Source organism: Marmota flaviventris, chromosome 15, assembly GCF_047511675.1.
Source record: "Marmota flaviventris isolate mMarFla1 chromosome 15, mMarFla1.hap1, whole genome shotgun sequence".
NCBI classification, from domain to species: domain Eukaryota; kingdom Metazoa; phylum Chordata; class Mammalia; order Rodentia; family Sciuridae; genus Marmota; species Marmota flaviventris.
The window spans coordinates 59,657,629-59,682,848 of record NC_092512.1 but is presented as its reverse complement, the minus strand read 5'-3'; the positions used below and the strand labels follow the sequence as shown (position 1 = coordinate 59,682,848).

The window sequence follows — 25,220 nt, the reverse complement described above, 5'->3', positions numbered from 1 at the left end:
CATTTTACATATTTATAAGGCAACAAGAAATATCCTGCCAAGTTTATAGTTACCCAGATGATAATGGTGGTCTAATATCTTCTCACATGTTTTATCAGAAAGGCTAATGTGTAAATGATCATTCAAAAGCAGCTGACTTGCTAGGTTTCTAGTAGAAATTTTCCAGGGATCTTGACTACTAGCAAATTTTTTTTATATTTTAATTATCAAAAATAACATTTACCTCCTGTCTTATTTTCCTGTAGCTCAAAATTAATATTTAGATAGGTCCTAAATGTACGTCATTTAGCTTCTTATCTATTAATGCCTGCTTTACATTTGGCTTACGTATGGGATAGAATGTTGAGTATTTGTTTTTGAATATGTGCAGGACCAATGAAATTTTTTTTTTTTCATTTTTTCATACCCTATTGTAAATTGTTCTGTTATTTGTCAAATATAACTTATTAAACTGCATAAAAGTTTTAAATGTATTTCAGATTCACTTGATTGATGTCAGTAATTAAAAATTTCTGGATATATAGTAGTTTAAGGTGTGTATTCTCATTTTATCTTTAGGCTATAGCTGTTTGTATGGAAAATGGCAGTTTTAAGGAAGCAAAAGAAGTCTTTGAAAGAATATTTGACGCAAATTCTCACACGGTAATTGTCTAAACTGAAATCATAGAATTTTAGAAAAAAATTGTCATTTTCACATTAAATCGAAGTATTATTGATATTTTATATTCCCTTTTTAAAAATCAAGTCTTCTAAATCTGTTGTGTACTTTATATGTTTAATATGTCTAAATTCAAATTAATCACATTTCAAGGAATCAGCAGTTATGTGTGGCTAGTAGCTACCATATTAGGCAACCCAGGTATAAAGAATGCATTTTAACTTGCTTATTTTTCCAGTTATTTTTGTGATTATTAGTAATTTGCCTGTGGGAAATGTTAAAGTCAATAGAATTTTTTTTAAATATTAAAAGCATAGTATTTTTGGAGTGAATTAACATTCAAAGAAAAATGGTTTTATATGTTTTTAGTGAAATTTTTACTGAACAGGGCATATCTCTAGAAGAGTACATGTATATAAGTAGCTGTGATTTTACAAAAGGAATATGTTTATGTGAGGAGCCTCTAGATCAAAAAACAGAACCTTAACAGCATCTTCCAGTCACTTGAGGAAGTAGTTACCTTCTCGGGTATAACTACTACCCTGGCTTGTACCACCAAAGATTGGCTTTACTTTTTTTGAACTTATGATGGAATTATATAGAAAGTTTATATTTGTAAGATTGATCCATGTTGCTTATAATAATAGTTTGTTCACTCTCATTGTTTCATCATATAAATATGCTATAATTTATTCATTCTACTGTTGAACATTTAAATTATTTCCAATTTTTGGCTGTAGCATACTTTTTGGTTTTTTTTGGAAGTACTGGGGATTAAACCCAGGAGTGCTTTACTGCTGAGTTACATTCTCAGCAATTTTTAATTTTTTAAAAATTTTTGAGATAGGGTCTCACTAAGTTGCTTAGGGCCTCGCTAAGTTGCTGAGGCTGGCCTTGAACTTGAGATCTTCCCATCTCAGCTATGAGTCACTGGGATTTCAGGCATGCACCACAGCGCTTGGAAAAAGTTCTGTAGTTTTTTATTGTGCATCCAGCATTGAAAGAATTACTACTGAAAAAAAACTTGTAATATCCTCAAGAAGATATGAAGAAAAATGTTTAGGAGCATTGCAATAATGGCCAATAGCCTAAATCCTCAACATGCTGGAAGAGTGGGTGAACAAATGATATTTTTGATCAAATAGTACTATACAACTGTGAAATAAGTAGTTCTACAAACATCAAACATTCCCATTACAACTAGGAAAAAAGTTTGATAAATTGTAAAATCATGTTGCTAAAGACATGGAAGCAATGAGAATGAGATGCACTAAAATTCTAATCACTAGAAATTAAAAGAGACAATAAAAGTTGAAAAATCCCGTTTTAGATAAAACACTGATATATTTTTTCCTTTTTACCATCCCCTTTCCTTCTCAGTTTTTCAGTATTTGATGTTTTAGACACATAAACATTATTTAACTTTTAATTGTTCTTTGAGTTTATTATAAAGTGCTTGTTTCCAATTAAATAATATGATGAATTCTTTTGTATTTGGAATTTATTTGTGTGGCATATTATTAATACATTTTTTTCTATTTCCTTTAGCCTTTAGAAAGGAAATTGCTTATGATAATCTCTCAGAAAAATACATTCCATTCTATTTTTCAACAGTTCAGCTACAACCACATGATGAAGAAAATTAAGAGTTATGTGAATTATGTGCTTAATGAAAAATCATCAACTTTTCTAATGAAGGTATGTGTATTCAGAGAGTCTTAACAATAGACTTAAGAGAAATTCTTAAGATAAAAAATAGTTGAAACAGCCTTAAAAAAACAATCAGAATTTTGCTGGGCATGGTGGTATATGCCTGTAATACCAGCAACTCAGGAGCCTGAGGCTGGAGTTTTGGATGTTCAAAGATAGCCTCAGCAATTTGCCGAAGCAACATAGCAAGACCCTGTCTCTAAATAAAATATAAAAGGGGTTGAGGGGGTGTGGCTCAGTGATTAAGTAGCCCAGATTTCAATCCCCAGTACCTAAAAATTGAATCAGAATTTTGTGTAGTGGTTTTGTAGAAGAATGTGGTAAAGTGTTACAATTTATGAACCTACTAAAAGGATTTTATAGGTGGTCTTTGTAGTATTTTTGCAACTTTTCAAAATAAGAGTTGCATCCGGGCATTATGACTTATGCCTGTAATACCAGCTGCTCTGTGAGGCAGGAGGAACACAAGTTCATGGCCAGCCTGGGAAACATAGTGAGATCTTTAAAATAAAAAAATTTTGAAAGATCAGAATAAGAGTTGGGGAAATTTTTAAAACTGTGTTATTAAGAGGAAAACTTAAAATGAATTAAGAGAAGTGAAAGCACATATTTAGTTTTATTGCCAGTAAATTTTAAACATTTTGGGAAAAGCAAAATTGGATTGAATAGGGATTCCCAGCCCCCACCCTTCCTACCCCACTCCCCCAGTGATGGGGATCAATCAGGGCCTCACACATGCTAGCAAGCACTTTGCCATTGAACTATGCCCCAGTCCTTTAAAATATTAAGTAACATTTTTAAAAAATATTAAGTAACAGTTTTATTCTATCTTGGCCACAAAACATTTTAAGTTATTTACTGTGCATCCAGCATTAATTTGTTGCTGGATTAATTTGAGGGAATTTTATTTCAAAATAATGGATTTTATTTATTTTTTAATTTTTTAGTAGCTTTTGGTCTTAAAATTGCCTAGAGAGGGCTGGGGATGTGGCTCAAGTGGTAGCGCGCTCTCCTGGCATGTGTGCGGCCCGGGTTCGATACTCAGCACCACATACAAACAAAGAAAGTTGTGTCCGCTGAAAACTAAAAAATAAATATTAAAATTCTCTCTCTCTCTCTCTCTCTCTCCTTTAAAAAAAAATTGCCTAGAGATCAGTATGTCTGTCAAATATATTTACAAGGAAAGATCCCCTCCATAATGCTTTACCAAGCAGGTAGCTAAAATAGCTGCCAGCATTACTATAATTATTGGTGAGAGCCTTGCACAGTGGGGCATGGCCTGTAATTCCAGCAACTCAGGGGATATAGTTCAGTGGTAAAGTGCTCCAGCTCAATTCCCTGTACCCCCTCCCCCCCCCAAAAAAAAAAAACCCTATTGGTGAAAATAGTAACATGATACCCTTTATTGTTCTGTGAACAGATATTTGCCTATGATTATTGGCAAAGAATTAACAGAGTTATTTAAATGTTATTTGTTTTAAATAACCTAATGTGTTCTTTCCTCTTCCTTTTTTCTACACAACCCTCTAAGGCAGCAGCAAAAGTAGTAGAAAGTGAAAAATCGAGAAAAATAACTTCTCAAGATAAACTTAATGGTAATGATATTGAAATGGAAACTGAAGTCAATTTGGATAAAGTAAAAAGGTTTGTAAAGTCACTAATTTTTTGTCTTATAAACGATCCTTCTTTATGTAAAAGTGATGCCATTGAGCCATTATTATTAAGAATAATAAGTTCTAAGTGTGTAATCTTACTAATGATTAACATTGGCTTTTTGAAGTACTACAGAGTTATAGCATGGCATACACAAATTATATATTCTAAGCAAAAATAGGGAATGAGAAAATACTATGGCTTAAATAATGTAGGTAATTTCATTTATTATTCTCAGCAAAGATGTGCTGAGAAAACTAGATTGAGGTTGGAAAGTTGAATCATTTGTGCCCCTTAGTTCTATTCATAACCCACATACCTTCATTATGTGACTCAATTATGCACTAAGAATTATTCTAGTATTTTTAAATATTGTTCATATGTCTTCTCAAGGGTAAGCTGATAGTTCAGATGATGTTCAGCTAAAGAGCGAGTAATTTGCTCTCTCACTGAAGAGAAATAGGTTGTATTAGTCCTAAGTATTGAGAGACAGTAGTTTGATTTCGTCTGCAAAATTAGGAATTTTTAAGGGTGGATTTTTCTTTTAGCTTTTGTTTTTGTGGTGCCATGGATCAAACCCAGGGCCATATACATGCTAGGCAAGTGCTTTACCACCACTGAATTACATCCCCAGTCCAAAGGTAATTTTTTACTTTTTGCATTATAAGCTAACCCTATTGAAGAAAATGCAACTCAAATCATTAAAAAGATCTTTTCTGTTAAATCTATAGTCTACCTGGCACAATGATGCACTCCATTTAATCCAAGAAACTCAGGAGGCTGAGGCTAGGACAGGTGATGATGAGTTTGAGGCCAGCCTAGGCAACTTAGAAGACCCACAAAATAAACATTTTTATAAAGAGCTAAGAATGAGATTCATCAGTGAAGCACCTCTGGGTTGTGTCCCAATACCACAAAATAAACAAGCACTCAGTGTTTGTTCCCTTTGTGCTTCCAACCTTAATTCAAGGCCAGATAATCTCATTCAGAGTCTCTGTGATTTCTGGATGAATATATTTGGCAACAGAAATAATATTATTTCTTCTTGGGACCACAACTGGAGTGCTTAATTATTTACTTAGAGATAGATATTGGAATTCTAGTTGGATATATACTGCATTGGTAACACCTCAGGACTGAGGCTTAGTCTTCTTATAGTGTTTCCTTTTATTGTTCCTGCCCATCAGAGAATGGCCTATCCCTCATTGGTTCATCTCGAGGTCTTATTTATCATTTGACTTTTTTCTATGATCCATTTTGAAAAGTAGAGATTGTATTTTTATTGGATACATTATTTCATTTTGTTTAGAAAAATCAAGGTTTAATGATTCTAAAACCCCAAACATCCTTGAAGCCAGGCCTTCCTTATTTTATGATGTAATACTATCATAAAATAAAATAAAAACTTATTCCATGGTTCTTGCAGATAATGAGCACATTTCCTATATTCTTTCCTTATATAGTACCATTCACTTATTTCTGATGTTCTCCTAGACTGAGTGCAGTGTATGTATAGTTCTTCATTTTCTCATCTACCTTTTTGCTGCGTCCTGTCCTCCACCTCATAAATCCAGGTGTCTCTTGTATTAAGAATATCATCTCAGAAATATTTCTCTAATGTGTTCTTTCTCTCTCTCTCTCTCTTTTTTTTTTTTTTTTTTTGTACTGGGGATTGAACTCAGGGGCACTCAACACTCAACCACTGAGTCACAATCCCAGCCCTTTTTGTACTTTATTTAGAGACAGGGTCTCACTAAGTGCTTAGTGCCTTGCTTCTTGCTGAGGCTGGCTTTGAACTTGTGATCCTCCTGCCTTGAGCTTCTGGGATTACAGGCCTGCGCCACAGTGTCCAGCCTCTCATCTCTCTTTTTTTTTTTTTTAAATATTTATTTTTTAGTTGAAGTTGGACACAATACCTTTATTTTATTTTATTTTCATGTAGTACTGAGGATCGAACCCAGGGCCTGGCACATGTTAGGCAAGCACTCTACTGCTGAGCCACAACCCCAGCCTTCATCATTTTTATCATAGATTATTACATAGAATTCTATCATATAAATCCAACCTTGACATAATTCCCAGAATTAGCTTTCACAAAATCAGATGTTTAAATCATTTCCCAGGTTAAAAACCTTTTGGCTCGTGTTTCCTACTAAATGTGTCAGAATTTATTGGCATGGCTTACAAAGCTTTATATGGCCTTGTTTTTTGCTTTTGTTTTGTTTTTCAGAAGTCCCCTTGTATCCATAGTTTCACTTACAGGTTGTCAACCATGATCTATAAATATTAAATGGAAAATTCCAGGAACAATTCAGAAGTCTTAAATTGTGTGTCTTTCTGAGTAGCATGATGAGATCTTGCATCTTCCTGCTGCACCCTTCTCTCTCCCAGGCAGGACATGAATCATACTTTTGTCCAACGTATCCATGCTATATTCACTACCTACCCATCACTCATTTAGTAGCCATTTCAATTATCAATTGACATTTGTAATATTGCAGTATTTGTATTCTGGTAACCCTTATTTTACTTAATAATAGCCCCAAAGGGCAAAAATAATGATGTCCCAATTTAGATATCCCACAAAGAACCCATTAAGTGCTTTCTTTAAATGTCAGCTTAAATGAAAGCTATTGACCTAATAAGGAAAAGAAACACTGTATGTTGACCTTACTAAGCTTTAAAGTAAGAATAAGTCTATCCATGAAATAGTGCAGGAAAAAAAGAACGTTATACTAGTTTTGCTGTCTTACCTCAGACTACAAATGTTACTGCTACAGTGCTTGGTAGATTCTTACTTTATAAGGTTCAGTACTGTCCACTTTCAGTCATCTGCTTGGAGGCCTTGGAACTTAAAATTAACCCTGGTGGGTAAAGAAAGTGGGGATGTGCTGTGTACTGTACTTCAGCTTACAACATGTTAACCTTCAAACAAATCATATTTCTTTGCCCACAGATTTAAAGTTTGAGGTAAGACAGCAAAACTAGCATAAAGTTCTTTTTTTTTTTTCCCTGCACTATTTCATGGATAGATTTGTTCTTACCTTAAAGGTCGTCATGAGCAGTTTGAGGTACAATAGAAAGACTAACATGAATATTTTGGTCTTTCTTTACAGTTTGACAGCTAGAATATTTGTTTTTACATTAGAACTTAATAGTGTTGGCATATGATGTTTTTCTTGCCAAGTTGAGAGCTTTTGCTTTTTTTATTGAAAGGATAGATGCTGTATGGCTTCTCTTTGGCACATTCAAAATGCCAAATCACTACGTTTTGTGCTTCAGGTTCATTATTAAGGAAAAAGGGTTACTTGAGGGGCTGTGGGTGTAGCTCAGTTGTGGAGTTCCTGCCTAGCATCTACAAGGCCCTGGTTTAGATCTTTAACACCACAAATAAAATAAAGCTGCATTTAAAAGAAATGGGTGTGATGATGCATGCCTAAACTCCCAGCTACTTGGGAGGCTGAGGAAGGAGGATCACAAGTTTGAGACCAGCCTTGGCAACTTATCAAGACCCTGTCTCAAAAAATAAAAAGGAATGGGGATGTAACTCAGCGGTAGAGCTCCCCTGGGTTCAATCCCCAATAACACACACCAAAAAAGGTGGGGGTTGGTAGGGGGTATTTATACAGTGCTTTGATAAGTGACTGATGGGTAAGTAGCACATATAGCATGGATATACTGGGCAGTAGGCTAGTTCATGTCCCATGCAGAACAGCAGGGAGAATGTGAGATTTCAACATACTACTCAGAAAGGCATGTAATTGAAATCTTAATATACATTCAGCAGTTTTCTATTTAATATTTTTGGACTGCTGTACACCAGTACTATCGGATAAGAGAGAACTAATGGCTCAACTATGGTATATGGTTTCAAGTATTCATTGGAGACCTTGGAATATACCTTTCATGGAAAAAGGGGGGCCACCACATAATCTCATTCTTAAGTGTTATCCCCCTTTGTGCCCACATGCTTGAAACTTTCTAGAAGCACAGAACTTATCACTGATCTTAAAATGCTACCCTGTTCCCTTGCTTAGTTTCTTCTATTTTGGATTCCCTTCTTTTTATTCTAAGGCAGGCTGTTATTTGTTGTTCAAGGTCTACTTTACAGATCACCTATACAAAGTCTTGCCTAGCTCTGATCAGAGTTATTACTTCTGGGCTCCAATGGTACCAAGTCACATCTATAAAAAGGACTTACCTTAGATTGTAACTTATTTGTTTACCTGTTTGCATCTCTCATTAGTCTTTAGAATTCTTTGAAGGTTCTTTTGTGGCAGAGGCTAGGATGGAGGCTGGTTCTGGGCAGTGGGCTAAGATTGAGGCTGATTCTGGGAAATGCTTGGGATTGAACCAACCGAGTTAAATCCCCAGCTCCCCTTCTGAAGGTTCTTATTAGTCTTGAAGCATCTTAATTGGCTTGGTAACCTTGGTTACCAAGGTTATATTAGAACTATTAGTCCACTAGTTACAGGGATTAAAATAAAAATTAGAGACAGGATAAAGATCAGTAACCAAGCAAACATCAATATTATCGTGTAAGCAGAAACAGGGCAAAAAAAAGCATTAAACCAAAGTATCAGAACAGCAGTCAACAGGATGCAAATGAAACAAGCATAGCATCAGAAGTATGATTGTGAGGTCAGATAAATGTTAGAAAAATCAAATAAATGTTCTTAAAAATAAAATAAAATGAATGTTCTTAACTTCCTTCCTTGAAGACCCAGAAGTGCCTTGTGACATTTTATAACTTATTAGTAACTCTTATATTTGAAAGAACTGAGTGTTTTACATTTAAAATGTACACTGTTAATAAAAGATTAATTCTAAAAAGAAAAAAAAAAAACTCTCCTTAAGACTAGATGGAATAAATGTTTTGCTATGATAAAGCTTTTAATCTATTTGAGGCATCAACAGTTATTGGCAGGAAACAGCAGAAAATCTATAATTTGTTGCTAAAGTTTTTAGATAGACCTCAGTGCTAAAGGAATTGAGATAGACTACTTTGTAGAGGTATTAGTTTTGTGCAGGGACTTGAAGGACGGTTGAGATTTTTCATGAGTAGATGGAAATGTTACCTCAGAAAAGAGGAGTAGAAGCAGTGAAGGCATGGAGATGAAAATTGTCATGCTATATTTTGGAAGCTGTTTCAACTATAACAAAGGGGAATTTATTTAAAAGTTCAATGGGAGACTTGGCAGAATCAGAAATTAAAATTGAATTATTCAAATTGTATACATTAAACACAAAGCATTGTTTTTTGTAAATCGATCATACCTCAAAAAAACTTTTTTTAAAAACTTGAATTCATGGAAATAAGGGCCATGGAAAAATTTTTTAAGAATGATATTATGAATGTTTGATGAAAGCATTAAATGCTTAATGTTTGAAGCTTGATATATGCCTTATGCCTCTTATAAGCACATTTGGGCAAAAATTAACCATGTTGTAATGGACTATGTATGTCTTAATGTTACCAGGCTTTCTTTCCAAAGATATTTTTATAAATCGAAATGTGACTTGACTATGTGGAAAGTGCTATCTTTAGGCAAAATTGCTTTTATTTACATTCTTACAAATTTTTTCTTCTTTTAAAGTGTTAGTGACAAACAGTCTGCGGTAACTGAATCCTCAGAGGGTACAATATCCTTATTGAGGTGAAGTAAATTGATGTTTTTCTTCTCTGTCTTTAAAAGTCTTTGAAACAATTCATGCAGACTTAAATATGTTATTATAACTGCCATGTAAATGGTATGATTAAAAGTATCTCGGGGTTCTGCTTACCTCAACAAATCCTCAAGACCCTGATATGTCTTAAAATTTCAAATTAGAGACCTACTTCTGGAATCTGGGTTGTTTTACATTGTTTCAACAAGGCCATTATTGGAATAATATATAGGGAGTACTTGAGCTTAAATCAGGTGTTCAGTAAACTTATTCTGTCATAGAAACAAAGATGTGATACTGGGGCAGGAAGGGAATAGGGGAAACATATCTGATAAATGTCCCATATTCCAATTTAACAAAATTACTTGAAAAACTGGTTTTGATCTAGAAATGCTGTGACAGACGATAAATATGAGAGTCTGCATGAACGGTTTCAGAATAGAGTAGTTGGGATGCTTGATGGAACCATGGGAGAGGGTGGCTAATATGGTGTGGAAGAGATTGTTGAAGATGAGGATTTGAGAAGCCAGGATGTTCTATGATTTGTCCACAAACACTGAAATTATTCATAATGGCAGCACTTAGGTGTAGAAAATGGTCCATGAATGATGGGAAGTTCTTTGAGGGATAGTGAGTGGCTATAGAGAATTGATAAAAGGTGATATATTTCAGGAGCTTGATTCCTCAAGAACTGAGACTTCTGGGGAAACAGGCTCCTGAACATGGTACCCATTGGTAAATGAAAACTATATTGGGGTTATGGATGTAATTCAGTGAGGAATTGCTTGTCTAGCATGTGAGGCTTTGAGTTTGATCCCCAGCATAGGAAACAAAAGAACAATAAAAATACTAAAATACTATGAAGATCCACCTCTAGGAATCTGTGGCTTATAGAGAGTGGAAGATTAAGCCAGTCTCCACTTGAGAAAGCCACAAAGAAGAGAAATGTCCCAAAAGAAGAGCTAGATTTTAGATAAGGCAGAGATAGAGAAACTAGTGAAGCCATTGAGAGTGGCATTCCAGAGAGCACAAGAAAAACTTTTGGGAGAGGGAAAGAGGGGAAGTATCATTAACTGGAATAGAGTATTTGTAGGGATAACAATGTAGCAGAGCCTACATTTTAGTTAGGTGTAGATAATATAGCTGTCTAAGCTCAGGCACTCTACTTTTTGAATCCTTTATTAAATGAGTAATACCACCTTTGCAGGGTTGTTAAAAATATATATAAATATATAAACGTGAAAAAAAAAAATATATATATATATATATATATATCACATCTTGTAATTTCAGACAGCCTATATCTGCTATCATATAAAGGAATTTTGGAATTTCTTTTTTGGGGAAATAAATTCAGAAGCCATAGGGAGAATGAAAGTTGGAGGGGTTTGATTCCGCCCCCCCTTGATCTAATTGGAAGGCCAATAGAGTCTTGATTTCTGAGAAAAGAGATGAAAGAGGGAAGTCTGACAACAGAAGTCTTAAGAAACCAAAAGTTAACATGGAGCACTAAACAAGGAAAGCATGGAAGGAAGCAGGCCAAAGTAGAAGATCCTAGAACAGAGATAGTGATAAATCATGTACCTTTTCCTCCCTATCTTTACTAGTCTTTCTGGAATCACATGCTTTCACTTTTTGTTTAGGTCTCACAAGAATCTCTTCATATCCAAATTGAAACATGGAAGCTGGCAGCAAGACTTTAATGAGAAAGAGGAGAGAGTAGGAACTCTTCAAAGTAAGTACTATTACTGTAGTTTCAGAATTGGAAAGATGATGTGTTCTCAGAAATGATCCTCAAAGTTGAGGTCACCCTGCAACATACAAAACACTTCAGAAAACAAGAGAACAAAGAATATGATAGTTACTTGAGATGATACTTAATTTAGAAAGTTCTGAATGATTAAAGTTCTTTTGCTTGTAACATAGTAACATAGTAAAACTTGTTTTCTACCTTAAGTGTATTCATCATCTTCATCTTCAAGTAATTACTTTCTTGAGACACAAATACACTCAGATTTCATTATTCACAGATAATTATGTCTTGAGAGCACTGAATTAGCAGATACTGAATCATTATCCCTAGGAGAAATACAAAGTTAGATTCCTCTGAGCCTTTCATCACAACTTTTTTTTTTTTAACCAACTGATTAATACATAATCTTGTTTTATGTATTGATCAGTTGTTAGCTGTTAAGAAAGGCACTTTATTATTGATTAACATTGAGTTACCGCCACCAGCACTACAATGCAAGCCTTGATGAACTTTGTGTAACATCTATTTTTCTATAAGGTGCATTACAGCCTTCTTGCTCTGAGAAACACTAGACAGCATTTACAGATTTAAAAATATGTCACTAAATCAACCAGAAAAAAGACACGTCTACCAATGGACCTGGAAACTTCCATGAGTATTGATTTTGGAGTTAGACAAATTTTAGAGAATAGATAAATTTAGAAATAGAATCTGAGGATTGACCATATGAAGAACGTATATATCCCATATATTTTCCTTACTACTACTTTTTTTTTTTAATGCCAAGGATTAAACCCAGGGGAACTTTACCACTGAGCTACATCCCCAGCTCTTTTTTATTTTGAAACAGGGTCTTGGTAAGTTGTCGAGGTTGGTCTTGAACTTGCAATCCTCCTCTCAGCCTCCTGAGTTGATGGAATTACAGGTGTGTGCTGTCATACCTGGCTTGGATAGCTTCTGAAAACCAGTCTGAAATTATTTTCAATTGTAATTTGATTATCAGTTCCTTCTTTATGTATTCATTTAACAAAAATGCATTGACCGATATTTTATTCTAGGCACTGTATTAATGGTGAAATTAATGTAAATTATTTAGGTGGAAGCCTAAATATTAGGTCTAGACCTTTATTGATCAGAATAAAAAATAAGAGATTTAAGAAAATTAGGCTTGTTTTCCATACTCATAAGTTACCAACTGAACACTAGGCACAGTAAGTAGGCCTGCAATAAATATTATTAAATAAATTTATTCAGATCTGATACCTGGTGACATGGCCAGTATTAGCTAATATTTGTGAATATAGTGCTAAAACACATTTGTAAGTACTGTCATCACTCTCATTTTAAAGATGAAAAAACTGAAACTCCATTATTTTCCTAATGTTGCTAAATTCCAAAATCAAATTTCTTCATCTGTTACTACAGAATGTCTCAAAATTATAATTATAAACTAGAATAATGTGAGCCTTTTCTTGGGCTTTTAATATCATAATACAAAATTCAAGTAACAGTAAACATAGCTCATGAGTAGTTAAACTCTGAAGACTATAACCTCATTTCAGAGGGGTTTACAGTGATTGTGGATATTGATTCTATAAGGTCTTATGATTTTTAGCATTTTAAAAATCTAGTTTACTTAAATAGTACCAAGTGTCCTCTCAATTAGAGGATATTAGTTTGGTTGTGAAAAGGTTTTCATTTTTTTAAAAATGAATTTTGGGTGCCATCTTTGATAGCACAAATACAAAAACAAATATTTGGTTTATAAAATTGATAAACTAATTTGGAAGAAAATCAAATATTTCAGAAAAGTTGAAAGAAAATCATCCAAATTCCTTCTATGCAGAAAAACTTCACCAGCATTTGGCAAATAATCATTACTATTTGTGTTAAAAGTTCTTTATATAGAATTCACTTAATATTTAAATCTACCTTTTTTATCAAGGTAGAAGTTGAGATAAAAAGAGGTTAATTAAAATTCCCTTGGCTATATAGTATGTGAGCAGAACCTACCCTAACCAGAATCTGAAATTAGACTTTCAGACTTTAGGCAGACCCATATCCTTAAAGGTTAGAAAAATATTACCAGGTTACATGTTATCTACAAATATGTTTATATATAATTTTTTAAAGTAGATCTGAAGGATTCAGTGAATTTCAAATATTGTTTCACAAGAAGCATCACTATATGAGCTCTCCAAAATCAAGAATAAATATGAAATGCTTTGAAAGGCTGGGTCCAGTTGCATCTACAAATATAAATTTAAGCCTTGGCTGTTGATTGGTTTTTAGCAAAAATCTGTCCCACCAATGCCCATTTTTCTTTAAAATTTTTTTTTAGATGTTATGGACCTTTATTTTATTCATGTATTTATATGTGGTGCTGAGAATCGAGCCCAGGGCCTCACACATGCTAGGCAAATGCTCTTACCACTAAGCCACAACCCCAGCCCCCCCATTTTTCTTAACATTTTATGTAATCAAGATTTGTAACCTGTTTTGTAGCCATAATTCCTGTAAAAGTTTGATCGTATTTAAATTGATCTATTTACGAAATCCTTCTACCAAGATTCCCTTAATCCTCAGCTCTTCATTTTATTTATTTTTGGGCTGGATTTTTAAAAAATGGCTTATAGACACTATAATTTCTAAATTCATGCATGTCCAAGAGCGTCTACTTTTTTTTGCTTACAAGATTTGCCTACATTTACTTGAAGAAAAAGTAGGCCCAAATCTCTCTTGTCAATGTAGGAACTGAATTCTTCAAGTCTCCTAAAGCACAAGAAGTAAAATCAAGAATCAATAAATGGATGGTATCAAACTAAAAAACAACTTCTCAGCAAAGGAAACAATCAAGAATGTGAAAAGAGAGCCTACAGAATGGGAGAAAATCTTTGCCACCTGCACCTCAGATAGAGCATTAATCTTCAGGATATATAAAGATCTCAAAAACCTTAACACTTAATCAGTAAATGGGCAAACGAACTAAACAGACACTTCCAAAAAAGAAAAATACAGTCAACAAATACATGAAAAAATGTTCAACGTCTCTAGCAATTAGAGAAATGCAAATTAAAACTATACTGAGATGTCATCTCTTCAGTCAGAATAGCAGCTATCAAGAATACAAGTGACACTAAATGTTGGTAAGGATATGAGGAAAAAAGAACACTCATACATTGCTGGTGAGAGTGCAAATTGGTGCAACAATTGTGGAAAGCAGTATGGAGATTCCTCAGAAAACTTGGGATGAATCCACCGTTTGACCTAGTTATCCCACTCCTCAGCATATATCCAAAAGATTTAAAATCAGCATATTATAGTGATATAGGCCACATCTTTATAGCAGCTCAATTCACATTAACTAAGCTATGGAACCAATCAATGTAGGTGCCCTTCAACAGGTAAGTAAGAAAATGTGGTATATCAACATAATGGAGTTTTAATGAGCCATAAAGTAGAATGAAATTATGGCATTTTCTGGTAAATGGATGGGACTGGAAACTATTGTGCTAAGTGAAATAAGCCAATCCCCCCAAAAAATGTTCTCTCTGATATTCGGATGCTAACTCACAGTAGGTGAGGGTAGGGTGGGAGTGGGAGAAGAGTGGAGGTTCACTGGGGAGTGGGGGAAAGGGAAAGAGAATGGGAATGGAAAAGACAATAGAATGAATTGGATATAACCTTCCTATTTTCATATATGAAGACACAACTAGCATAACTCCATATCCTGTACAAACAAAAATGAGAAGTTATACTCCATGTATATGATATGTCAAAATACATTCTACTGTTGTGTGTAACTAAAAAGAAAAAAAATTAAGAAAAAAGATTTACCTACATATAATATTTTCCAGGAATACTTTCTTCTCACAGCTTTGTAAACTTTGATTCAAGTGCTACTGTGGTCAAGTCTGAGGTTAATCTGAATTTTCCCTTAATTTTGTATAGGTGTTTCTTTTTTTCCTTACGTGCTCAGATAGTCCTAATATTATTGTATGTTTTATGCTATAAATTCCTTTTTTCTGCTTTAGTTGAACCCACAAATTTCATGTTGGATTTTCATTTAGTTCAACGTATTTTTTTTCATTTCTGTTGAGAGACTTTTTCTTGGCCCTATGGATTATTTTGAAGTAGCTTGTTTAACTTCCAAATAATTTAAGGATATTATACATGTCTTTGTGTGATTGATTTTCATTTAATTCTGGTCTAGTCTGAGAAGAAGATACTTGTAGAATTTTTATTTTATAAAATATTTTTTTATGGTCCAGAATATGGTTTCTCTTGGAGACTCTTTATGTATACCTGAGAAGAATAATGGCCCCTGAGCATCCTGCAGTTTTGCTATTATTATGGGGTGTTTTAAAATGTCAGTTAGACCATGTGTGGTGGTGCATTCCTGTAATCCCAGCATCTCAGGAGGCTGAGGCAGGAGGATCACAAGTTCAAAATCAGCCTCAGCAAAAGCAAGGCGCTAAGCAACTCAGTAAGACCTTGTCTTGAATAAAATACAGAATAGGGCTGGGGATGTGACTCTGTGGTTGAGTGCCCCTGAGTTCAATCCTCAGTAGCCCCCACCCCCCCAAAAAAAAAGTCAGGTCAAGTTAATATGCTACTCAAATATTCAATATTCTTACTCCTTTCCTGCCTACATGTTCTACTGGTTACAGAGAGGTGTTGAAATCTCCCAACTATAATCCTGAATTTGTCTGTTAATACATATTTATCTGTTAATTCCTTTTTTACTTTTTTTAGCCTTCTAGTATCTGCTTAAACAATTTTTCCAACCAGGCATAGTGGCACACACCTATAATTCCAGTATCTCCAGAGACCAAGGCAGGAGGAAGCAAAAGTTCAAAGCCAGCCTTAGCAACTTAGCAAGATCCTGTCTCAAAGTAAAACATGAAAAGGGCTAGGGATGCAGTTTAGTGGTTAAGCACCCGTGGATTCAATCCCTGGTACCAAAATAAATAAATGAATATATACATCACATTTCCAGTACCTTTGGTCCATTCTTGCAACGATGCTATAGTATAGTCTCATTATTTTATTTTATTTATTTTTGCAGTGCTTGGAATTGAACCCAGGACCTTCTTGGTCACTATTGTTTCAATTACTGTAGTTTTGTAATAACCAAATATGTGGTAGATAGTATTCTTCTTCAGGAATGTTTTTCTATTCTAAAGTATTTTGGTCTTCCATATTGTCAGTTAAAAAAAAAAACAAAAAACAATCCCAACCATAGAGATTATGAGCAATAAACCTTTCACTCCATAGGTGTGCCAAGTCAAGAGTAAGACAGTCTATTACAGTATAATTGCATGATAATCACTATAGTTGTGTTTATCCACTAACCCTAAGTCTCATGGGCAATGCAGTGAACCCAGATTGATGATATGAAAGCAGCAGGTTGTATTTCACCTGAGGAACTCAGTGTCAAATGCTTAGTACTTTTTTGAGTACGCCACATGACATTGTTGTGAATAGCAAACAAGCCAGTATCCTCCTTCAGGAAAGAACAGTTGCATAGTGATTTCCATGACTTATCTGCTTAGCTATAGAAACTACATGGTACCAGGGTATGAATAAAGGTGTACTTTCAGCAGAACTACAGGGATGCTCAGGGACTATGGTGGACTACCTCTCAAAGAACCTTTTTAAATTTTTTATTTGAAATTACATTGAAAAACAGATCATTTTAGTGAGATCTAACAATTATATTATTTCTTCCTATGCATAAATAAATTTCTTTAGCCAGGTGCAGTGGTGCATGCCTACAATCCTACTAGCAGCTTAGAAGTCTGAGGCAGGAGGATCCCAAGTTCAAGGTCAGCTTAGGCAACATAGGGAGACCCTGTTTCAAAATCTATTTTAATTAGAGGCAGGGTCTCACTGAGTTGCTTAGTGCCTCACCATTGCTGAGGCTGGCTTTGAACTTGTGATCCTTCTGCCTCAACCTCCTGAGATGCTGGGATTACAGGCATGTTCCACCGCACCCGGCGTCTAGGAATTCATTTCTTGCTAATGTAAATGGTCTTGATTTTTTTTCTTGGTGTGCTTTTTGTTTGTTTGGTTTTGATTTTGTTTTTGGTACTGGGGATTGAACTTAGGGGTACTTTACCATTTAGCAACATCCCCAGCCTGTGCCAGCCTGTGGGGTTTTTGTTGTTATTGCTGTTTTAAAAAAACTATTATGTATATATACCACATTTTCTTTATCCACTCATCCACTGATAGACACCTAAGCTGAAAAAGGGTCTTGTTTAAGTTGATGAGGCACGTCTTGAACTCGAAATCCTCCTGCCTCAACCTCCCAAGATGCTAGGATTATAGGCATGCTCCACTGCACCTGACTCCTGTTGTTTAACTGTTTGCTAATTATTAGTGTATAGAAATCCCATTGTTTTTTATGTGTTGATTTTATAGCCTACCATCCTGCTAATTCCTTTTACTTATTTGTAGATTCTTTTAGGTTTTCTATCTAAATAATTTTATCATCTTTCAATATTTACAGTTCTGTTTCTCTTCTGTTATATGTATACATTTATTTCTTGTTTTACTGTACTGACTGAGGGAAAGGTTATATATACTTCATATGTCAAGTACCCCTAAAATTATCATAAGAAAATTTCAAAGATCACTTGTGATAAATATATTTCCTTTCTTTAACAGATGATGAACAGACAGGCTCAGGGAAAGAAGACTTTCTTTTTTTTTTTTTTTTTAATTTTTTTCCTTAGTTGTTGATAGATCTTTATTTTATTTATTCATACATGGTGCTGAGAATCAAACTCAGTGCCTCACACATGCCAGTCAAGTGCACTACCACTGAGCCACAGTCCCAGCCCGGAAGATGACTTATTTAAAGACAAAAAAGCTAGACTGATCTTAAACAACTGTGATTCTTGTACCTTACTGCTTCCAGATTTGAAAAAAAAAAAAAAACATGCAGAGTTCTTTTTTTAAATAGCTAAGAAGAGATGAAACTTTGTAATAGCTTTTAAAATTGTAATTCCTCTTTTTCCTTTAATGTGAACAGTTTTCCAACATTTTTTTAAATTGGTGTATTACAGTTGTACACAATGGTGGGATTTGTTGATACATATTTATACATGCATACAATATAACAATATTATTTGACTAATAATGTTCCCTAGTATTTCCCATTTCTCTCCTCTCCCCTCCCCCTTATTCCTTTCCCCTATTCTACTGATCTCCCTTTGATTTTCATGTGAACCCCCACCACCATCACCTTTCTTTTCCTTTTTGCTCTCTAGCTTCCACATGTGAGAGAAATTATGACTCTTGACCTTCTGAGCTTGGCTTATTTTGCTTAACATAATGGTCTCAAGTTCTATCCATTTTCCTGCAAATAACAATGTCATTTTTCTTTATGGCTGAATAAAAAAACTGCTATGTATATATACCACATTTTCTTTATCCATTCATCCACTGATAGACACCTAAGCTGATACCATAGTTTGGCTATGCTGCTGTAAACATGGGTATGCAAGTGTATATGCATGATGATTTTCTCTCTTTCTCTTTTTTTTTTTTTGTGTGTTACCAGAGATGAACCTAGGGGCACTTAACCCAGCCCTTTTAAAATATTTTATTTGGAGACAGGGTCTCTCTGAGTTGCTTAGAGCCTCACTAAGTTGCTGAAGCTGGCTTTGAATTCACAATCCTCCTGCCTCAGCCTCCTGAGCCACTGGGATTACAGGCATGTGCCTCTATGCCTAGTCTTTTGAGAAACCTCTGTACTGATTTCCATAGTGGTGATATAGATTATAATCCCACCAGAAGTGTAAAAGTGTTTCTTTGTTCCACATCTTCTCCAGCATTTACTATGGTTTGTATTCTTAATGAATTCAAGCCATTCTGACTGGCATGAGATGAAATTTCAGTGTAGTTTTGATTTGCATTTATGTGAAAATAATTTTTTTTTTTTTTAAAGAGTGAGAGAGAGAGAAATTTTTAATGTTTATTTTTTAGTTTTCGGCAGACACAACATCTTTGTATGTGGTGCTGAGGATCGAACCCGGGCCGCACGCATGCCAGGCAAGCGCGCTACTGCTTGAGCCACATCCCCAGCCCCATGAAAATAGTTTTTGATGGCAATATTTTTAATTTTAGGTGGAAAGGAAAAAGAAGAAAACAGAAGAGTCACTGAAAGCAAGAGAGTATATGTTTCAAACAAACAACCCAAAACTCCTAAAAAACAGCGACCTAGGAAAAAACAGGTATCTTAAATTATAATACTTATGAACAAAGCTATAACATAAAGTCAGTTTATTACAGGTAAGATGAGACTTATATCCACATTAAAAGCTTTTATATTTCATTCTTCCAACAGATTCAATGTAAGATTTTTCTATGTGTAAAAACAAAGAATTATATTGTTTGATCAGAAAATTTTATTAAGGCAAGTCAATTTTAGGGTTTAATTTATTTCCTCACTTGGTATAGTCCTGTACCATCTGTCCAATATCAGACTATTTTTTATTTATTTTATCTAATTTTTCTATTGTTTTTTTTACAGCAGGTAAATAAATCTGGTGCTTGTTACTCTATTGTTTCTGGAACTTTTTACTTTATTTCAGATGGTGTTTTTCTTGACAAGCAATCTGTAGATGGTTCCTATTGAAGTGTGATGGACAGCTAGCATCAAGTTGCAAGCCACTAGCGATATTATCTGTGACTCAAGGTTATATTGGCCTTGATATTTCCCTCAATGAATTTAACAAGCAGCTTCTACTTTTGACTTGTTTGCTACTCATACTGCTCTTTGATTCCTTTTTTTTTTTTTTTTAAACCTGCTCTCTTTACCATTTGGAGTGATATTTGGTTGAGGGAAGCTTCTGCTGTTTGCACACCAGGGATATAGGGTGTGCACTTCATGGTGTGTTCCTTACTTTGGAAAATTATACACCACAGACCTTCTGAGATCTGAAGGCAAAGTAACTGTGCCCTACTTCCTCATATCCCTGTTAAGGTTTGTTGTAAAAAAAAAAAAAAAAATCCCCCCCCCCCCCCCGCCCCGCACACTTTGTTTTAGTTTCTGTTCTTCAGAGTTTGGGATTTTGTTTATTTCCTTGTTTCTTTGGGTGAATTTTCAAAGGGAAAAATACGGACTTTATGCCACTGTATATGACCACAAGTCATAAGTAATTTTATGCTTGATTTTCTTTTTGCAGTTGAAATTCATGTATATAGATATTTTGTCATTTACCCTACTTGGTGTTCTCTAAGGTTCCTCAGTCTGTATTTTGTTCTTTGTCATTAGTTTTTGAGAATTCTCAGCCACTTTTACATCAAATCTCCTATTCCTCTTTTTTTCTGGTGTTCCCATTATAAATATGTTACATCTTTTGTGATTTTTCTGAAGTTCTTGGAAAATTTTTCCCGTTTTTTTTATTCTTTCTTTTTTTCCCTCTTTGCTTTTTGATTTGAGAAGTTTCTCTTCACTGATTCCTCAGCTCTGTCTAATCTATTAAAGAATTCACAAAAGACAATTCATTTTGTTACTGTGTTGTTGGTTTTAGCATTTTCCTTTGATTCTTTCATAGGTTTCCTATCTCTGCTTACATTTGCCCCTCTGTACTTCCATGTGGTCTGGTTTTCTCTCAGAGGCCTTGGTGTATTAATCATAAGCATTGTAAATTCCAAGCCTGACAATTTCTGTGATTATCTGCTTGGAGTGTGGTTCTGATGCTTGCTTCATCTCTTCAAAAACTATTTTGCCTTTTAACATGCTTGCAATTTTTGTTGATAGCTGGATATTTATTGCATGTTGCCTTTGGTGTGAGGTTTTGTTTTGTTTTTGTTTTTGGTACTGGGGATTAAGTTCAGGGGCACTCGACCACTGAGCCACATTCCCAGTTCTAGTTTGTATTTTATTTAGGGACAGGGTCTTACTGATTTACTTAGCACCTTGCTTTTGCTGAAGTTGGCTTTGAACTCGTGATCCTCCTCCTGCCTTGGCCTCCTGAGATGCTGGGATTACAGGTGTGTGCCACCACGCCCAGCTTATTTTGTGAGGTTTTATGTTTGTCTAGCTTGGAGTTAGGCTGTGCTTTACTAAGTTTGCTGTAGCTATTGGTGTGGAGGCTAAATTTTCCTCCAGTGTCCTTATTTTTGTCTCTAGTTACTTTGGATTTCTCTTGAGGCTCCTTAATAGAGATCTAAGGCACCTCTTTTAGTTGAAATCCTGTGTTATATAGGCTCCTGATTAAATGTTGTGAGACAGGGAGAAGCATTTAAAAGTTCTGTGTATAGGTCTCATTCTTTAGTGAGCCTATGTCCTAGGCTGTGACTTTCAAATTGTACTAAAACTGTACTACTCATTAAATAGTAACTCTCCATTAATCCTTGCCCTCCTCTGCCAGTGACTATCATTCAACTATATTTGAATGTGACTGTTCTAGGCACACTCAGCCTTTTGTGTCTAAATTACTTCACTTGGTATGTTGTTCCATGTTCATTCATGTTGTAGCATATGTTAGAATTTCCGTGCTTTTTAAGAATGAGTAATATTCTATTATATCTATACACCACATCTTACTTTTATCCATTTGTCCATTGATAGGCACTTAAGTTGCTTCCACATTTTACTTGTTATGAATAATGCTTCTATAAACATGAATGCATGAATATCTCTTCTGAGTCCTTCCTTTCATTTCTTTTGAGTATATGCCTAGAATTAGAATCATTCATTGGATCATATGGTAGTTCTATTTGTAAATTTTTTGAGGAACTACCATATTGTTTTTTACAGTGGCTGCATCATTTTATATTCCAATCAATAATGCACATGAGTTCACTTTTTTCCCCTCATCCAAATAAGTCAAGATGATAAACAAGATTTTCTTTAAAAATGTGGAAGTCTAACCAGGTGTAGTGTACACACCCGTAATCCCAGTGGCTCTGGAGGCTGAGGCAGGAGGATTACAAATTCAGGGTCAGCCTCAGCAACTAGGCCCTGTCTCAAAATAAAAAATAAAAGGGCTGGAAATGTAACACAGGGTTTAAGCGCCCCTGGGTTCAATCCCCAGTTAGCCCCTACCCCCACGCCACTCCCCTTCCCCAAAAAAGTAAGTCTAAAAATGCAGAAGTCTTCTTGGACATTTCCCACATAGTCTGGTAAAATTAAATAATAACAGATGATCAAACTCTCCTTGCCACCATAAGGAGTAATTAGTCACCTGTAGCAAATGCCAAATGTCAGTGATTTTTCTATGTATGGTATTCAATTTTATTTTTAAAATGTTGTCATTTTCTTCCAAAATGCCCTAAATGTTTTAAATTTTGTTTTGTCTTGGGTTTATGGCAGTTGTTGAACCCAAGAGCACTTTACTACTGAACAACATCCCCAGCCCTTTTTATTTTTTGAGACAGGGTCTTACTAAATTGCTGTGGGCCTCCTTAATTTTCTGAAGCTGGCCCCCCCAATTTGGGATCCTTCTACCCCAGCCTCCATGTTGCTTGGATTATAGCTGTGTGCCACTGTGCCCAGGTAAATTGTATTTTTAAAAATTTTTTATTTCTTAAATTTTTTTTTCTTCAATAGACCTTTATTTTGCTTATTTATATGCAGTGCTGAGAATCGAACCCAGGGCCTCACACGTGCTAGGCAAGTGCTCTACCACTGAACCACAACCCCAGCCCTAAATTGTATTTTTGAAAATTTATTATATACACACACATATACTTCCCCCAATGTTGGAAGAATAGGATTTTCACTGAGTTTGTTAATGAAGTACTAAACATTTATAAACTCTGTTTGAGGTGTGGAATAATATATAAAAACATCATAAGAAATAATGTACCTTAAGTTGGACAGATTGGTTTGGCTAGAAACCAAGTAGCTCTGTTGCTTAATAGCTGTCCTAGAGCTTATATAAAATGAACAGCAATAATAATTACCCTTAAAATGTTTAATGATGAAGATAAGTTTTGTAAGAAATACATAGAGAAATTCTTCCATCTTTAAGAGACTGTAAGTATTATTTTAACAAAAAAACAGTTGTTCTTTTTTAAACAGTGTGCTGTTCTTACAGAATCATTTAGAAATAACTCTTCTACTTTTTTTAAAAGGCATGGCTTTGGGAAGAAGACAAGAATTTGAGATCTGGTGTGAGGAAGTATGGAGAGGGAAACTGGTCTAAAATACTATCACATTATAAATTCAACAACCGAACAAGTGTCATGTTAAAAGACAGATGGAGGACTATGAAGAAACTAAAATTGATTTGCTCAGACAGTGAAAACTGAATGTATTTGTTGAAGCTTGATAAAGGACAGTTAAATATTTTGATAACTACATTTTGTTTGAAACTTATTGGTCATTGATGTATCTCAAAATTTTTGTTTAAAGCATTATTTTTAGTTTAGCAAAGATTTGTCCTATAGAGTAAAATTATATGCCTCATTTTGTTCTTCAAGAATTTTTTAATTTTGATAAAGTGTAAATATGTTAACTCCAACCAAATTCAGTACTCCATCCCCAAATCTCGTTCCAGTAAAAAAATGAAACCTGACGAGGAAAAAAGCAGTTTTTTTATTTACCTATTTTGTGTCTATAAGATACCTTCAGCCTCCTAAGACACAGCATGAAAATGAATTTTCTCACTAAGTGAACAGTAATAGTCCTTTTATATGAAACTTGATCTATGGCCTTAATATTCTACTTAATTACTAAAGCATTTGTTAATAGAGTGATAAATAAAGCTGTTTTTGTTTTCTTTTTTGATACTAAGGATTGAATCCAGGGGCAGTTAACTGCCAAGACACATCCCCAGCTCCCTTCCACCTTTTTTTTTTTTTTTAACTTTTGATATAAGGTCTTGATAAGTTGATCAGAGCCTTGCTAAATCTCTGAGGCTGGCTTTGAACTTGCAATCCTCATGCCTCAGCCTTCTGAGTCGCTGGAATTACAGGCATGTGCCACTACACCGAGCTAAATAAAGCTTCTTTATAACCTGATGCTGAGTTCTCTGGGATGCTTTGATTTAATATGTCAATATTGGACATAAATAGTATTCTGTAAATGCTTAAGTTGTATTCACCATGATCATCTTTACATAGTATTAATAAATAAGGTTAAACATACCTTACTAGACAATTTGAATTTTCATTAATTTATTTAGATGTCCTAGTCAAATATTAATAGAATTATTTAGCATTTTGTGTTATGTGATTTGTTTAGCAAACAAGTATTGAAATATTCAGGTAGTTGTGTTAAAATCATATGTAATATTTTATGATCTTGTCCATTTCTTATTAAAGTTTTTTATACTACTTTCTGATTGTTCGTGAAATTATGTTGTCCTTTATGTATAAACAGAAACATGAATAATTACTGTATGGTTCCTGACTCAGGTCTGTCTTATTATACCGAAAATATTGTGTTTATCCAAGACATCAATGATTAATGCCAAAGTACCTTAAGTCAAAACAGACTTATAAGTCAACCACCTCATTCCAAACATGTACCATAAACCATCAAATCTAAATTGCCATTAATTGTATGATGCTTTGTTACTTCATATACTTAAAAAGAAAAATCACTATCAATTATACTATAGTTTGGTGCTTTCTTTGTTAAAAGTCTGTTTTATTAAAAGCTATTTTAGATTTATTTAAACATAACATTCTTTTCATCTAACTTGTGAATATGTAAAAATTTTATAAGCTCAGTAATTTTGGTGGCATATTCCTAAAACATCCCTCCCATCTGAATCCTCTTTTTTTAAAAATTGATTTTTAAAAAATAGTTGT

General features: G+C 34.4%; 1 protein-coding gene across 6 annotated transcripts in view; it reads left to right on the top strand.

Annotated features, from left to right (window-relative positions):
- The window catches only part of Terf1 (telomeric repeat binding factor 1), a 30,850-nt gene extending 6,102 nt beyond the window's left edge, over positions 1-24,748 (top strand). For 2 of the 6 annotated variants that reach the window (XM_071602293.1, XM_027952723.2), the window contains 7 exons: positions 559-642; positions 2,207-2,356; positions 3,900-4,012; positions 9,619-9,678; positions 11,332-11,423; positions 19,578-19,684; positions 23,538-24,748. In XM_071602293.1, the coding sequence (XP_071458394.1) occupies positions 559-642; positions 2,207-2,356; positions 3,900-4,012; positions 9,619-9,678; positions 11,332-11,423; positions 19,578-19,684; positions 23,538-23,714 (783 nt within the window). In that variant the 3' untranslated portion in view covers positions 23,715-24,748. The remainder of the gene's footprint in view (positions 1-558; positions 643-2,206; positions 2,357-3,899; positions 4,013-9,618; positions 9,679-11,331; positions 11,424-19,577; positions 19,685-23,537) is intronic. The other 4 variants (XM_071602294.1, XM_027952731.2, XM_071602291.1 and 1 more) reach the window with 3 other exon arrangements.
- The last annotated feature ends 472 nt before the right edge of the window (positions 24,749-25,220 follow it).